The 16529-nt window shown below is 48.7% G+C and overlaps 4 protein-coding genes across 4 annotated transcripts; 3 read left to right on the forward strand and 1 right to left on the reverse strand.

Annotated features, from left to right (window-relative positions):
* Positions 1-186: 186 nt before the first annotated feature.
* Positions 187-2855, reverse strand: EDB82DRAFT_424660 (Choline/Carnitine o-acyltransferase-domain-containing protein; the record flags this gene model as incomplete). The annotated part of the gene is made up of 3 exons (XM_025725589.1): positions 187-338; positions 395-2377; positions 2426-2855. 3 exons carry the CDS (start codon positions 2853-2855, stop codon positions 187-189), a joined length of 2565 nt encoding a protein of 854 aa, XP_025588261.1.
* Positions 2856-5990: 3135 nt separating this feature from the next.
* EDB82DRAFT_472439 (major facilitator superfamily domain-containing protein) lies at positions 5991-8180 on the forward strand (the record flags this gene model as incomplete). The annotated part of the gene is made up of 7 exons (XM_025725578.2): positions 5991-6253; positions 6305-6687; positions 6744-7219; positions 7267-7305; positions 7386-7443; positions 7497-7948; positions 8001-8180. 7 exons carry the CDS (start codon positions 5991-5993, stop codon positions 8178-8180), a joined length of 1851 nt encoding a protein of 616 aa, XP_025588260.2.
* Positions 8181-8610: 430 nt separating this feature from the next.
* Positions 8611-9964, forward strand: EDB82DRAFT_95075 (uncharacterized protein). The gene has a single exon (XM_025725567.2). It carries the CDS (start codon positions 8835-8837, stop codon positions 9648-9650), a length of 816 nt encoding a protein of 271 aa, XP_025588259.1. The 5' UTR covers positions 8611-8834; the 3' UTR covers positions 9651-9964.
* Positions 9965-12240: 2276 nt separating this feature from the next.
* Positions 12241-16397, forward strand: EDB82DRAFT_491163 (heat shock 70 kDa protein). The gene is made up of 3 exons (XM_065608385.1): positions 12241-12525; positions 12601-13276; positions 14987-16397. Exons 1-3 carry the CDS (start codon positions 12458-12460, stop codon positions 16193-16195), a joined length of 1953 nt encoding a protein of 650 aa, XP_065465871.1. The 5' UTR covers positions 12241-12457; the 3' UTR covers positions 16196-16397.
* Positions 16398-16529: the final 132 nt, after the last annotated feature.

The raw sequence follows: 16529 nt of genomic DNA on the forward strand, positions 1-16529 counted from the left end.
ATAGATCAAGAATATGCACAAACAAGTCGAGAACTCAAATTCGCACACAACTTTGCTTCAGGCACGAAGAGAATTGTTGATTCACCATATCCAAGGCTTCCGCCTCTTGATATAATACATGAGCCCCTTTAACTCCATGCCAGATCCATGACCACGCTATGCTATTCAATATGTATGACATGATACTCAATAATCACTCAGTCTCAATTTCTTTCCAATATCACGGCGGCGGGCCTGTGCAGCAGCAGCTCTCTCCGAGACACGACTGTCAGATAATTCGAAATTCTCGCTGCGAGCCTTTAGAGCTTGCAAAAGCATGCCAGCATCGAAAAAGCCATCTGCAGAGCATGTTAGTAATCGTCTACAAACCATTTGGAAGGTAAAAAAAACTTACATCCACCCATTTCATCATCCTCGCTAAATGTGCTGCTCTCGTTTGTGGGTGACGTGGTACCTGTGGCCGAGCGCAAGCTTTCAACTGCGGTAATGGGACGTCCTCGAGACTTGATACGATTGAGAAGTTTGGGTCGTTCTACCTCTACCTCACGAGCACGGCTTGCTTTGCCAGTAGACATCTTGCGGTTACCGATGCGTAGGATACGACGGATCTCTAGAAGGTAACTCTCGAAAGTGTCGACGAATCGCTTTGTCTGGCGGTGCTTGCTAGCGACACAGATAGCAAGTCCTTCATCCTTGATAATGTACCCAATACCGAATCCATCTCCTGAAGTAGGACCAAACCCGAATTGGCGAAGGGCAGGATTGCCACAGTTGGAAGTTGAAAGAATGGTGTTGTTGAGTTTATCCCATCCAGCATCGGCGAACAGAGCGGGAAGAGGGGTTTGGTCTCGAGATCGAGAGTTGATACTATAGCCACGATCTCGCGTAGGCCTCACCTCGACACCATCAACTGAATGGTGTGAATCTTGCGCAGGGCTCCCCACTGGTGATCCGCTCTGGTCTGAGTATTCGTCGCCGGGGCTGGAGTAGCCGTTACTGTAATCGAGGTCCTCATCTAAGCTCCGTTGCCAAACCGAGAACAAAGCATATAAATGTCGATCGCAGCCCTCGGCCTTGGCGCATTGTCGTGTATTTGCGGTATGCTTCTGACAAGCTTTCCTAAGCGCCTCAATTTTGGCCTCAGCAGGGTTTTCGGCCCAGAAGGTCTGGACGAAATCAACTACCTCTTCCGAGACTGTTCTGATTGCCTCGGTTCGGCCATGTAGGAACATCTTGGTCATGGCAGGCTCATAAGTGCACTCAACACGACCGTAGAGACCGTAGTAGGCGGCCTGGAAAGCCATCTGAACAAATGCATCAGGAGAAAATCCCATAGAGGTAATGAAATTCTTGCCATAGTGGCTAAAGTCCAGTGTCTGGAACTCGTTCTGCTCAATCAAATCGGCAAGACGAGTCTCGGCAAAGCGAACAGCGACACTGAGCTCAGGAATCATGTCCCACTCCAACTTCCGCGGGGTAACACTGACATCGCCGAAGCTCTCAGGGTCGCGCTTGGAGGGATCGGGACTAGAAGAGGCCCATAGCGAAGGTGCCTTGCCGTTGATTGTGCGAGCGAACCGAAGAATGGTATCAGTATAGACGTCGCTAGCGAAGCGTAGAACTGTGTGGCCATCCACACCAGTGTGCTCGAAGTTTATGCCAGCACTTCCGTTCTTACAGACAATGATTTGGAGCTTGTCGTACCATCGGTTGGTACAAGTCCCGATCTGAACACCCTTCTCGATCTCACTAGTACCGCAAAGCATATTTTGACAGAGGGCTGCTGCATCCGTGGGTTCTGCATAGTCCAGGCAAAGAACAAAGAGAGCAGTGTCCACGATACCGAGAGAATCGGCGTTGTTGGAGCCTGGTTCACTGGTCAAAACATCTCGAAGGCCGGACCAGACCTTACGGTTCTCGGTACTCAGTACTCCCAGAGCTCCCTTTGCAGCATCCTGGATAGGAACCTGGGTCGCATCATCGACGATGGTCTGTAGGTTAATAGTGATGTCTTTTTCGCTCATTATAACATCTGAGCTATCGTCCAGCACATCGAACCAGTAGAATTGGCCGTGGCACATAACAACAATGTGCTTCGATTCGGGATCTTGCTCGATTTGACATCCTTCCTCAGTGGGCACCCGAGCAGTACCAAACAGTCTCGAGAATTGGTACATGCAAAGGGGGGTTCCTTTGACCTTGTCTGGGGCAAGTTCTTCTTTACGCACAGCGCGGACAAATTCAAGAGACGAAACGACCAAAGAAGCGGCGCGGGTGACTTGGTCGTTACGAGCAGGAGTCGGGTCATCTTCCAAAAGAAAGAAAGGGTTCAGATTAAGAACAACGGGGTTATCAAAGTTGAGATAAGAGTCGTACCCTGTAAAAGTTAACACCTGGTCGTTAATCGAATGATTTTGTAACTTACAGAACTGTTCGATGTAACTTGTCTTCCCCTCAGCATATGCCTTCAATTTCTCATGTAGCTCAGGGCCGTCGCCCTTAAGAAACTCGTTCACCGCATACTGTGTTTGTGCATGTTCGCGAGCAGTTTGAAGCGGCTTAAGAGCTTCTAGATATTTCTTACAACTGGCTTCTAGCTCGGGGATCGGCAACTTCGGCAGCTTGTCTTGGCCTGCAAAGGTGATACCACCATCTTTCTTTGATTCGTCGGCCATTGGATAGCGTTTGTAGTCGCCGCTGAGTCTTGGTGGAGAAGCTCGTCGGGGTTGAGCCAGTTCAGGGATATCAGGAAGAGTCCGAGGAACGGTGTTGCCGGCAGATGTTGGTGCAGAAGATGGGTCAGAGAGCCTCTCTCCAAGAGATTGAGGAGGAGTGAAGGTCCGGACTTGAGTCATGGTGTTAGTCTAAAGTATTGAAAACGAAGTCTAGTCGTAGATGGGTGACACGTTTGTGCTAACGTTGAGTCCGCGAAGAGCGGTTCGGTAGAAGTAGTGACAGTCTTGTTGAGGGCAGTTATATGGCATGGATATAATGGTTTCTGGATAGGAAGGAATATGAGACGAAGAGCATCGACCAGGGCGACCCAAATGAGAGGGCATATGGCTCTGATATAAGCAGAGCATTGTGACCTCGCTGACTTAGACAAGAGTCAAGTGGACCCTCCATACACCCCATAGTGTACACACCCTTTACGCTGCACTTCACTATCTGTGTATAGTTGATTGGGGTAGCCGAGACTCTGGGAAAGAACCTGGGGTGAAGGCAGCCGGGAGTATGATAGGGCAGAAGGACTTGGAGTAAGAGTTGGTAGTGATGAAACTTTTCCGCAAGTCCGATGCAAGACGTGCTCAGTGCCGAACGGTGGGTTTAAGGAACATCAAGGTAGACTGCATCAGGCGTAGAAACTTACCGAGAGTGAGATACACGGTTTGGTTCAAGAAAGCGAGAATTCCCCGAGTTGCAAGAGCCGGTAAGAATGAAATCGGTGCCGAATCTGGAGACCGTAATGTGGTGGTTATAAAAGCATACAGCCGAAGTGATATGAATAAGACTACCCAGTAAGGTGTCTTGGAAGAATAACCGAGTGGCCTGCAGAAGTGAAGTAGGTGCAGTGCCGCCAGGTGCGAAGCGTTCGCCACGAAATCTTGTTCTGTCCGTTTTGAGTGTGTGCGTTACCGTTACGGACGTTTCCCGAGCATTGAAAGTGGTAAAGCTGGAGTTTCGGACGACGGGATGTGCAGAATATGGTTGCCAGTCGCAGCTGTGACGACAAGCAGACTTGATAGATCGAGGCCTAGAGCGAAGAGGATCCACTATTGAGAATAGTTTGGGGTATATAGACTGCTTCTGAGTGGCTGAATACTGTAAATCATTAACGTTGTTATAAAAGCCGTAACGGAGAGTGTCCGGTAAAGCCTTTTACAAATGAGTCCTAAACCCCAGATTATAGTCTGCTATCAAGATGAGGGGGATTCATTGATTTGGGGTCCGTTCGAGTGGCGAAGCAATTGTCCATGCTGTGCCGTCGATTTGTTTGTCACTCTACTTGCGAGTGCTCTCGGGAGTCAGGCGGGTGCCGCAGTCTATACCTAGGCAGCCTGGAGTCTTTCATGTGCTAGATATTGGGACCTGAAAGTTTGTGGTGCATGGGGAAGCTAAAAAGGGGCGACCCGGAGCAACATCATGTGCCACACTCCAAGTCTGGGCTGACGATTGTTAGTGAAGCACGTTTTTACATCATTGTTCTGCTCTCGAAAGGACAGGATAAATTCTCGCTTGAATTAAGGCCTTCGCTGAGCATTGAGATATTTCCATTTTAGCAAACGTGTTTTCCCGATGCTAGGGCAAAAAAAAGTAAGCTCACGCTATGAAAACATATTCACGGCCTGTGATGCCTTTGTGTTAGCCGTCTAGACACATGTCATGAGCGAATGACAAGCCAGAATAGGGTCAGCAGGCGGGTGATATTCCAGTCTCTTGGCATTCCCGAGGGCTAAAGGAGCCGGTTGTTGATTGAGACTGTACTGTATACTGAGTACTGGCTCTGCAACGGGTATAGCAACGGATGAAAGCCAAGGCCCATCTCGGTTCGGTCCAAGGGACGATAGCAAATGAGAGCCGTAGGTAGATGAGGCAGGGGTTCTGTATTTCGTCATAACCATGCCCCGAAACTGCGGTTCTTGAAGTGGGGACCAGCAATCAAGTGAGCGAATGCAAAGGGCTAAATCTTCAGGGGTCATGTAGAGCTTCCAATCTTTAAACGTACAAGTATCGAAAACGATGAGTTAAAAATCAGTAAATAAAAACCCCGAGAAGAGGAATGATAGACTTTGGTTAATTTTTCGCCTGCCGTATTTTACGGTAAGCTACGTTTGTAGTCAGTGTTCTTGCCTTGAACGGATTGAACAGAAATTAGGCAAGTCCCTACCTGGACAACTTCCGCCTTTTAGGACATCTGACCCAAATGACTGACTCCTTTATATGGAAGCTGTGGTAAATGTCTACTCCCCGAGAAGACCTACTTTACACCTGTGAGTTCAATGATTCTTTATTTAAACCAATACGCAATTCGAACTCACAGGTCGAACAAACGCCCGGCAGGTACCGGCTGTCTATGTCTTCTCGACTCCGGGTCCGCATTTCGTTTCCAAGACCCGGGCTTCGGCTCCGTTGCCAACGGAGAAATGACAGCCGTCCAGTAAGTCTCCAGCACTGCCTCCAATACGTCCCATATGCGCATTTACGATTGTCTACCTACTAGGTAGACATAGTATCTATTCATAAAGGATCTGATGGTGCAGACATGATAAAATTGCCACTTTTCTCTTGAGATCCGTGTAGCACTCGCTTCGACGTCATTCAAGGATATGCCATCGCCTATTACTCAACTCATAAGAATCCTTTTCGCTTATTGAATCCGTGATTCGTTTTCGGTCCTATCACAACTTTAATGAGGCTTTCGGCTGCTTCTGCCGGGGCTCAGCGCCCCTGTTAGTGATGTAGCCTTCTCTTATTTCAGCAGTTCATTCGAGCTGTCAGCGCACATGCCGTCAGTCTAACCGATTCGGTGTGTCGCACTAGCTACAACGGGAAAGCCTTTCGAGACCTTATAAGGGTCTTGTCGAAAACACTGCCCTATAAGGCTCGCATCAAATAAACTGGAACATACACGGATAGACAATCTGACCGCAAGTTAACGACTCTCGTGTTTTCATTGGTTTCAATTATCCGTTCTCATCCAGAATAGGAATCCTCATTCGAAATTACCCCGTTCATAGAGATGATCGACTTACTTCGCCCTGTATTGAACATACGAAAATACACGAACTCCAACCAGAGCTTGCATGGAGAAAGACCTTGACCATGGAGGCTCCAAAAGATAAATAAATTTTGCTCTGCTCCTGATCTCTGTTCCCGATATCTATATCAAACATCATACCAGTTCTTGGACGCGCCTACACCTTAAGAGAACCTCGATACTTGACTTGGGCCAGCTTATTCTCATACCGCAATACCTTGTTGGGAACATCATGATATCGTTGGGTAGAAAGGCCATCAAGGCCAAACAAGAGCGCGAGAAGACACAGCTTCCCTCCACTCCCATGGAGATGCAACAGACACAACATGATGCCAACAAAGAACAACCACAATGCCGACATATGGATGCTTATGAGTCTTCAAACGTGAAATGCGCTTCGTGTGCATCAGAGAAGAAGGCAGCAAGAGTTTATCGATGGAAGATCATCATTGGCCTCATGGCACCCTTTGCTTTGCAGGCTCTTGATTCAACAATGTATGAGAAACCGGGCAACACCCTGACCAAAGGCTAACTTAAACTCCATAGCATTGCAAGCGCTCTCCCTTGGATTGCTGGTGACTTTGGAGAAATTTCTCAACTCAACTGGATCGTATCTGCCTTTAATCTCACCTCAGCAGCCTGCATTCCCTTCTGGTCGCAGATGGCAGATGTCTTTGGTCGCAATGCATCATTAAATGCTGCCATTATCCTTATGCTGATTGGAAGTGCTCTGTGTACTGGAGCTCCTACCATTGCTTTCCCCGTCCTTCTTTTGGGCCGCGGATTTCAGGGACTCGCTGCAGCTGGATTGAATGTTGTCGTTCGTACTATCCTTGCCGATAAGGTCTCTTTGCAGGAAAATGCAAAGAACTGGGCTATCTTCTCACTCGTCGGTGGTATCTCATACGGACTTGGCCCCGTTATTGGAGGTAGGTCTACCTAGTGTTACCAGGTTTGGACGAACACAGCTGACAATGACTACTAGGATATCTGACTAGAGCCGACTGGAGATGGTGCTTTGGTATCAATCTACCTATCGCTGTTCTCGCCCTCATCATGGCCTTCTTTGTTCTGCGCAAGGAGCTCCTTGGCCCCCAGCCTATTCACGAGCTTAACGAGACAGCTGACACTGGAAGACGGACCAAGTTCATCGCACGACTCAAAACAGTCGACTTTGGTGGCCAGCTCCTGTTCATCCTTGGCTTTGGCCTTATTATTCTTGCTCTGACATGGGGTGGAGCGACATATCCTTGGTCATCGCCGGCTGTCATCGTTCCCCTGGTTCTCGGTGTCATCTTTTCTGGCGTCTTTTGCTACTGGGAATACCTGCTTGCCCCTGGAAATATGGTAGCCGAGAAGCTGCCTTGGCAGAAGGCAATGATTCCTTGGGAGCTGATTTCGAATCGGGATATTGGCCTTCTCTTTTATTGCGAGTGCGCTACTGGAGTCGGCATGTACGCAGTAAGTTGAATGCATTGCTTCCTAGACTCTTGTTCTGACCTCTCCAGGTGCTCTATTTCTGCAATATCTACTTCATCGCTGTTCGGGTAAGTTTATCTATATGGTACATATCAAAAAAAAAAAAAAAAAAAAAAAAAAAAAAAGTCAATACTAACCATCGTTCCAGGGATATGACTCTGATGAAGCCGGTGTGCAACTTCTCTACTTTGTTCCTGGACTTGGAGGTTCGTCGATTGGATTTCTGTCCACACTGAAGGGCTTACTGACATTTTCGCAGTTGGTGTATACATTTGTTCCTTCATGTGTAACCGCTGGCCTCGCATGACGTTTCCTTCTGTGTTTATAGGAACACTTACTGAATCAGTGGGTTTGGGTGTTCTCGCCTGGGCGATCTGGGCCGATCGATTGAGCGTCATCTACGGCATGATGGCTCTTGTTGGCTGTGGAAGTGGCATGCGTTTCATGGCTTCACCACTCCACGGCATTGGTCTCTTTCGCCACTTGCGGGCTTCGGTCATCGGGCTCATGGCAGTCGCCATTCCTTTTGGCGGAACCATTGGCTTGACCATTATGTCTACTGTCTTCAACAACACTTCTGGTCTTGGCTCTAGTGGTGGAGAGTTCAGCCATGTTCAGTCCAAAGGAGGTGAGACAAATGAGCAAGCTGTTGAGCATGCCAAGATGGGTGTTGTATGGGCCTTTGTTGCCGTCACTCCCATCGTTGCTCTGGTAGGTTATTCGTAACTGTCGCTCCATTGAACGAAAACTAACTTCCCACCAGGCATTCCCTCTTTCATGGTGTATCGGTAACGTCAAACTTGGCCAGGGCCCTCCTGGGGAGGATGGCCCTACGGACATTATTGTAAAGGGGTCTTATCTCCTCAAACTACTACGTGGCCAGGAACATCTCAGGATTGAGAAGAACGCATACAGGCTGAACAGCTCGCATAGCGGGGCATAGTCAGAAAGTGCAGCCTCTGATGAGAATGCCAACGCCTCAAGGCAGTTGCAAGGTTCGCAGCAGGTCTAGCCTCTCGATAGATGTACAACAGGACGAACAATGTGGACGAGGAATACGGAAGTATTTATCTTTTTTAGCATTTAGAATCTGCATATACCCCGGGCAAATAGATTTCACCACATATAATAGTACTATATCTTGTCATCAGTCCTATTGCCACCGCCTAAAGATCTGCCCTATAATCGTTTGAACGATAGAAATGAAATAGAAGAGCAACGAACGATCATTGTTACAACAGTGAGCCAATTCCAAACATTGATTAGTTGTACGTGACGTTGGGCAGCATACTTTTTCTGATGATAGGATGAACCGTTGTATCGACGAATCACGTACGAGGTACACGTATTTAGAGTGATTAGCTAGGGTAGTATAAGTCTGGAAGTCAATCGCCTGACCTTGTCTTTGGCTCTACTTAAAGAAATATTGTGGTAAAACATGAATGCGCTTTTGTTTCCCTTCTGTTCAACCCTGCCGACTATCAGTTCTCTTTCTAAGTTTATATACGTCCTCTGCCATACATGGTTGCTGTATTGTGCCATAATACCTGTCCTGTAGTCAATTGATCGCCACATCTGTTCCCAGCCCACCATCACCATGAGCGATATCGAAGTTGAAGATGAGCAAAGTCCCAATCCAAGATTTTGGCTCGAGTTTCGCACATTTGACGATGGCCTCTCTTCACAATCCAAGTCACCATCAACACTCACCGCGTTTCCTCAGTTCGCACAGTTCCCGCCCGAATTACGCCTCCGAATTTGGACGCTCCTTATCCAACCCCGCATTGTCGTCGTGTGCTGTCTCCAGCGTGATGAACGCCTAGACGAAAGACGTAATGAGTTGAATCAGCGGTCACGGGGCAGATCAGTGCCTGTGCTGTTACAAATTAATCGCGAGACACGCTATTTAGCTCTGGATCACTATGAACTTGCTTTCGGCTGGCGCATTTCAAAGCTCCTCTCCGATACACCAGTGTCCGCGCCGCCGCGCGTATGGTTCAATTTCAATATCGATTGCGTCTATCTCGCCGGCGAGCTAGAAGCATACGACATATACGGGTTCAACTCGGCCATGGTATACTTCCTACGCCGTGAGGACACGCACAGGGTTAAGCATCTAGCATGCGTGCTGTCAGAACTAGGCTACGCGGAACAAGAAAGTGACCAGGTGTTTGGGTGCCTGTGGCATGTCGTCGACGGGTTTCCTGCTGCGAAGAAGGTGTTTCTGACGGTGGGTGAAGGGGACGAAGAGGCTTTGAAGGGGAGTAAGTTGAGGAGCACGGATAATGTGATGCAGAAGATCTGGAACGGGTTTCTTGGTGGATCTGCAACCGAGACGAGTTCGAGAATGGCGGACAAGTCAATGGTAATGATTGGAGAGGATGATCTGCCGGGATTTGTGGCCGGACATTGATTCGGGCATGAAGGGAGAGTCTAGCAGTGGATAGTTGATATATCCCGGGCGACTCACTTCGGTTGCACACCAGCCACAAGAGGCACCGCAAGTTGTGGGCAGACGGATGTGTGGGGGTTTCAACGAGCTTGTTTTAATGGGAAATGTTCTAGAATCCTGTCAGGTTTATATAGTTCATTTTTATCGTGTTCCCGGACAGATTCGACCGGATCATTGTTCGCAACGGTCAGACATGCAGATAGTCTTTAGTTTACTATGTTGAAACGTCCATTCATTTTATCTCAACATGTCTATATTTCCCACAAGCTTGAGAAAGTCAAAAATCATGTTAATAAAGTCCTGAAAATTAAACCTTGAGGAGTATTTTCACTGTCTCCTACTTGCGATACTTTAGGTTTCCCTTGTTCAAGAGCAAGTTTGGCGACGATAGCTTCAGTTTAGTTAACACTCGGAAGTGAGCCATGACATCCGACAGGTCCGGCGTTGAGGTACGGGAAATCATGGTGTGTACGCCATCCCACCGTGATCTAACGCATGCTAGTGCAAGGCACAACATGCAGTAGAATCGACAGACATGGAAGTCTTTTATCACGATGGACAATCGTCGCTTCAAATCGAAGCTCCAGGGTAGTAACAAGCGAGAAGCCAAAACCCAACCGTCCAATTAAACAACCGGACGTACATGGAAGCCGTTTCTATGGAGCTGGTCACGACATGGGGCCCCACATGCTCTCCAAAAGTTTGGAGTTGAGTCGCCTCTGGCAAGGATTAGATAGAAGCCGAGAGGCAAGACTTATTGCCCCGTTGAGAAAGAGAAGGAGGAAGAATGATGAAGACGTTGAGATGGGGCGAATACTTGTAAAATCATGAAAGTGTTACATACAGTTGTAGATGAGTTGTTATCAGACTCTGTAGCCTGTAAGGTACACGAATCGTCGTTTTAGTTGGCGCCTTAGAAAGGCTGCCGCAGTTAAACCCAAAAAAACACCCAACGACAAAACTTCAAATGACACTGCAGAAACAACCCAACATCAACAAATGACCTCAGGGGTTCCATCGGTTGCCTGACAGACAGACACCCCAGGTAAACAAATTGAGTACTGTACATGGGGCCTTTCGATTACTACGCCACGCCTCAGCCCTGGGCCCTGCGAGAGCCCAAGTGGATGCACAGAGAGTCGTGGAAGCACTAGGAACAGAAGTGATACCATTTCTCGTAGCGAGGAGACGAAAAGACAACAACAGAACAAGAGCCTGGAGATGTTGATCCACTTCGGAGTAAAAACAATGGGGTTAATTAAGACGGGTGATGTGATATCCATTCAATTGACATCTAGGCTTTGTCAGAATTAAAGCTGAAGTCAATTGAAGTTGGGTTAACCATAACAGTCTCACTGATTTCAGCCCAAAGATTGAGATAGGACAACTTGATAACATTAGGTTGGCCTAGTACCCAGTAATCATTTGAGAGAGAGGCTGGCGAATCAATTGGCAACTGTATTCTCTTCTCCGATTGCACAGAGTACAATGATACCTTCAAGAGTGATCCAAGACTCATGCAGGTCTACATCGCAGACAGTAAAGTCATTAGCTACGTGGACATGTGTAACCAACCATCAAGTCCAACCCAACACCAAGCAGAAATGCCAACCCGCTTGCATCGGAATGCACCTAATGTATCTAATCCAATCATTTGATACGTCCAAAGTAGCGGTAGCCAGCGCATTGTTGGACACCAAGACAAGGCAAACAAGGCAAGGCATCCATATCCAAAATCTAGCATGCATTCGATATCGACTCTCATCAAGGCAGTAGCACTATTCACAGCTAGTTAGACTATCAGAAAATTTCAATCAATTGCCACAAAAAACACATCCCCAAATCATCTAATGACGTTCCGCGATGGAGAGGCAACCTAGAGTTTTCGCAGTGCTAAACCCCAGGGAGAGAAGAGCGACAGAGAAAAAGTGTAGCACCAGTAAAAGGAGGGGCACGAAGAAACGAGCTGTTTGTCCAACATGAGGTCGGTTGGTGGGGCAAAGTACCTGGTTACATCATCGTCGGTGGGATCCAACGCCAAAGTACAAGTACTCTAAACTTTGAGCTTGCTGACCCTGGCTCGGATGCCCCGCGATGGAAGTTTTGGGAAGCAAAAAGTTTATGAGGACATGACATCAGTGAGATGGAAGCGAAAGCAATGGAAAGGTACGCAAATGCAGAGAACAAGAGAGAATAGACGGAAGCTGCGGAAATAAACATGAGAATTCTCGTAGGTAGTGTACATGTACAGAATTTGCTGGCTTTGCAAAATAATCACTTACTCGCCTCCAAGAAGCAGCCAGAAACGATCAGAGATCCATCTCTTCGCCCATCGTCCAGGAGACCAGGCTACGGGTTGCATATTGCAGTTTTTTTAGTGGGGCAAACCCAGATCTGCCAGGTGCAAACAGCTGCTAGACGCTTCTTCTGACCCACCATCTGTGGCTTTGCCCCTCTAAGCACACCCCCAGTAATGCCTAGCAGCGCCTAGAAAGCGGTAGACGCCCCTGCAAATATCGAGAAGCTCTCCAAAGTGGGCTTCTTTGGAACAGCGCAGAACCGCATCGAACCTTGGCACCCGCCTTTATTTAGATGCTTTGCGCAACTGCTCCTGCTTCTCCTTCCTTTCCATTATCATCATCATAAACCAAATACCCCTCAAGTCTTCAAATACCACGATCTTCCTTGAAGCAAACCGCGTTTTCTTTTTCTTTTCTCTTCCCTAATCTCTCTCATACACTCTACATAAACCATACACATCACACAAAATGGGTCCCGCTGTCGGTATCGATTTGGGTACCACGTACTCTTGCGTGGGTATCTTCCGTGAGGATCGGTAAGTTTTTTTTAATTCTTCATCCTAAGATTTAAACGTCTTTCGCTTGAACATCGACGCTAACTTTTACCCCAGATGTGATATCATCGCCAACGACCAGGGTAACCGAACTACCCCCTCATTCGTCGGTTTCACCGACACCGAGCGTCTGATTGGTGATGCCGCCAAGAACCAGGTCGCCATGAACCCCCAGAACACCGTCTTCGACGCCAAGCGATTGATCGGTCGCAAGTTCGCCGATGCTGAGGTCCAGGCCGACATGAAGCACTTCCCTTTCACAATCATCGACAAGGCCGGCAAGCCCGTCATCGAGGTTGAGTTCAAGGGTGAGAAGAAGACCTTCACCCCTGAGGAGATCTCCGCCATGATCCTCACCAAGATGCGTGAGACCGCTGAGTCTTACCTTGGCGAGACTGTCAACAACGCCGTTGTCACCGTCCCTGCCTACTTCAACGACTCTCAGCGCCAGGCTACCAAGGACGCTGGTCTCATCGCCGGTCTCAACGTTCTCCGAATCATCAACGAGCCTACCGCTGCTGCCATTGCCTACGGTCTCGACAAGAAGGTTGAGGGCGAGCGCAACGTCCTCATCTTCGATCTTGGTGGTGGTACATTCGATGTCTCTCTCCTCACCATTGAGGAGGGTATCTTCGAGGTCAAGTCCACCGCTGGTGACACTCACTTGGGTGGTGAAGATTTCGACAACCGTCTGGTCAACCACTTCGTTAACGAGTTCAAGCGAAAGCACAAGGTACGAGATAGATAGTTTTCTTTAAGTTTTTGATTTCTTTTGCGTTTTGTTTTTCATTCATCAAGGTTCATCATCATCATCATCATCACAACTCAGGTGTTTCTCTGAAACATGAGCACCTACCTACCAATGTCCTGATTCCACTGGCGCTTGTCTTCCTACTGCTAGATCATGGCGACATCAGCACTACAGCATCTTTTCACGACACCCTCAAGACACGGTCATGGCATGGTCATGGTATGGCATGGCAATCAATTGCTGCTTATTTTTTGCCGACATCATGGCTCCTGCCCCATCCCATGGTTAACAGAGCAGTGGCAATTCTACTTGTTCGCATGGCTATTACCTGCCATGGTTTGAGCCATGGGACAGGTATTCCTGGCTCAATCATCGCTCCTGCCAGACGAACTTTTTTCACCTCAGCACTTGCCATCCTGGAACACCGCACCTGCCATCCCCACCAGTACTGCCAGTCATTCCTGCCATCCTCACCATCCTTCAGCTTGGTCCTGCCAGGAATTGCCGGCAATGCTCAGTGTCTTCCTTCCCATTGAAACAGTATGGGATAAAACCACTTTTGGCATGGGTCTGGCACTCAGAACTTGATTTCCCATCAACCATCAGCTCAACCATCAACCATGTCTGAACTGGACGCCTCCAAGACAGACCTTACCAGACTCATTCTCTTTCTCTGCTGGTCTCTCCTCCACATCAGAACTTACATCCATCCTACGTACACTCTCGCAGTTACCTCTTTCAATACCCTCTCGTTCTGGATTGAGCTTGCTGAGCTCTCCTTCTGCCCTGGCCTCTTCGACACACTCTGTAGGGCTGCACCGCCTGATTATGTCTGGTTCAAGAGTCTTCCTGCCTCTATTCCTGCTAAGCACTGGGGTGTTTATGTGCTGGTGCTTAAGAAGCCTGGCTGTGCTCCTGCTATCTACATCGGTTCGGGTACAGGTTCTAAGTACGGGGTGTCCCAGCGTCTCAGTGGTCATCAAGCTGGTAATGCTTGTCCATACTATGTCGACAAAGCCAAGGGAGATGGTTTCGCTATTACTCACATGGCTCTACTTGTTTCATGTACCATCCCAGCTCCAGCCGACCAACCTCGATTTCGCGTTCTATTGCATCTACTTGAAGCTGCATTTCATGCCATATTCTGGTGCTTACGTCCTCGAGATGCACCATATGGGATTGAACACTTGGCACCTTGGTCCCCTGACTCTTACCCATGGGATGGCCTGTGTTCCCATACTCCTATGTCTGAAGGCGCTCAAGTTCGCAAGGGAGATCTGGGTCTTACTGCTGAACAGCTTGAAGCAATGGCTGCCATGGTCAAAGCCAAAGACCGTGCTTACCAGGCGAACTACGGGAAAGCTCTACGTGCTAATCCAACTCCTGAACACATTGCCCGGACCAGAGCCAACAATATCAAGCAAGCTCCAGCAACCAAGATCCGCCAGCAAGAAGCTGTTACCAACCAGACCTACCACTGTTCTGTCTGCAATGTGTCTTGTCGCGATGCTGCCTCTCTGGACCGCCATAACAAGACAAAGCGGCACAAGAAGAAGACAGAGATGGGAGATGATGATTACCATTGCGAACCTTGTGATATTTCTTTTAGATACCTCTCTGCTTTCAAGTCTCACAAGCGATCAAAGGGCCACCGGGCCAAAACAGGGAATATGTAATGCTAACTCGTACCAGAAAGATCTCGGCACCAACGTTCGTGCTCTCCGACGTCTTCGAACCGCTTGTGAGCGTGCCAAGCGAACTCTCTCTTCTTCCGCTCAGACCTCCATCGAGATCGACTCTCTTTTCGAGGGTATCGACTTCTACACCTCCATCACCCGTGCTCGTTTCGAGGAGCTCTGCCAGGATCTCTTCCGATCCACTATTCAGCCCGTCGACCGTGTCCTTACTGACGCCAAGATCGACAAGTCCCTTGTCCACGAGATCGTCCTCGTCGGTGGATCTACCCGTATCCCCCGTGTCCAGAAGCTCATCACCGACTACTTCAACGGAAAGGAGCCCAACAAGTCCATCAACCCCGATGAGGCTGTTGCCTACGGTGCCGCTGTCCAGGCTGCTATTCTCTCTGGTGACACCTCTAGCAAGGCCACCAACGAGATTCTTCTTCTCGACGTTGCCCCTCTCTCTCTCGGTATTGAGACCGCTGGTGGTATGATGACCAAGCTCATCCCCCGCAACACCACCATTCCCACCAAGAAGTCCGAGGTCTTCTCTACCTTCTCCGACAACCAGCCTGGTGTCCTTATCCAGGTCTACGAGGGTGAGCGTCAGCGCACTAAGGACAACAACCTCATGGGCAAGTTCGAGCTCACTGGTATCCCCCCTGCTCCCCGTGGTGTTCCCCAGATTGAGGTCACCTTCGATCTTGATGCCAACGGTATCATGAACGTCTCCGCCGTTGAGAAGGGCACCGGCAAGTCCAACAAGATTGTCATCACCAACGACAAGGGCCGCCTGTCTAAGGAGGAGATTGAGCGCATGCTCAGCGATGCCGAGAAGTACAAGGAGGAGGATGAGGCCGAGGGCAAGCGTGTCGCTGCCAAGAACGGTCTTGAGTCTTACGCCTACTCTCTCCGCAACACTCTCTCTGACCCCAAGGTCGAGGAGAAGATTGAGGCTTCCGACAAGGAGACCCTCACTGCTGAGATTGATAAGGTCGTCCAGTGGCTCGATGACAACCAGCAGGCTACTCGTGAGGAGTACGAGGAGCACCAGAAGGAGCTCGAGGGCAAGGCCAACCCCATCATGATGAAGTTCTACGGAGCTGGTGGTGAGGGTGCTCCTGGTGGCATGCCCGGTGGTCCTGGTGGCTTCCCTGGTGCTGGTGGCCCCGCTCCCGGCGCTGGTGGTGACGATGGTCCCACCGTCGAGGAGGTCGACTAAATTCTTTGATACCCCAATAACATCAGTCTCGACTTCTAGAGCAGTCATGTATCCATGGGTACAATGCGGAGGCTAGTCGTTTTAATGGGATGATGAGATTAGATTTTCCTTTTTCTGTTTTTATGCGACTTTTACGGTTATGAAAAGCTAAGGTGGTTTACCTCTCATGTACTTTAATGAATCAATGAATCATATTCATAAATCTTTTATCTTCCCTTTACTGTGACATGATTGAAATATCATAAGACTGATAGCTTGCTTGCCCAATGGCCGACTTCGAAGTTCAAATGCTTTCCTCTCATACGAAAAGTTATGGAGCTTTAGGAGAAGAAAT

The sequence above is a fragment of the Fusarium venenatum genome (assembly GCF_020744135.1).
Source record: "Fusarium venenatum strain MPI-CAGE-CH-0201 chromosome Unknown EDB82scaffold_1, whole genome shotgun sequence".
Classification (NCBI taxonomy): Eukaryota; Fungi; Ascomycota; class Sordariomycetes; order Hypocreales; family Nectriaceae; genus Fusarium; species Fusarium venenatum.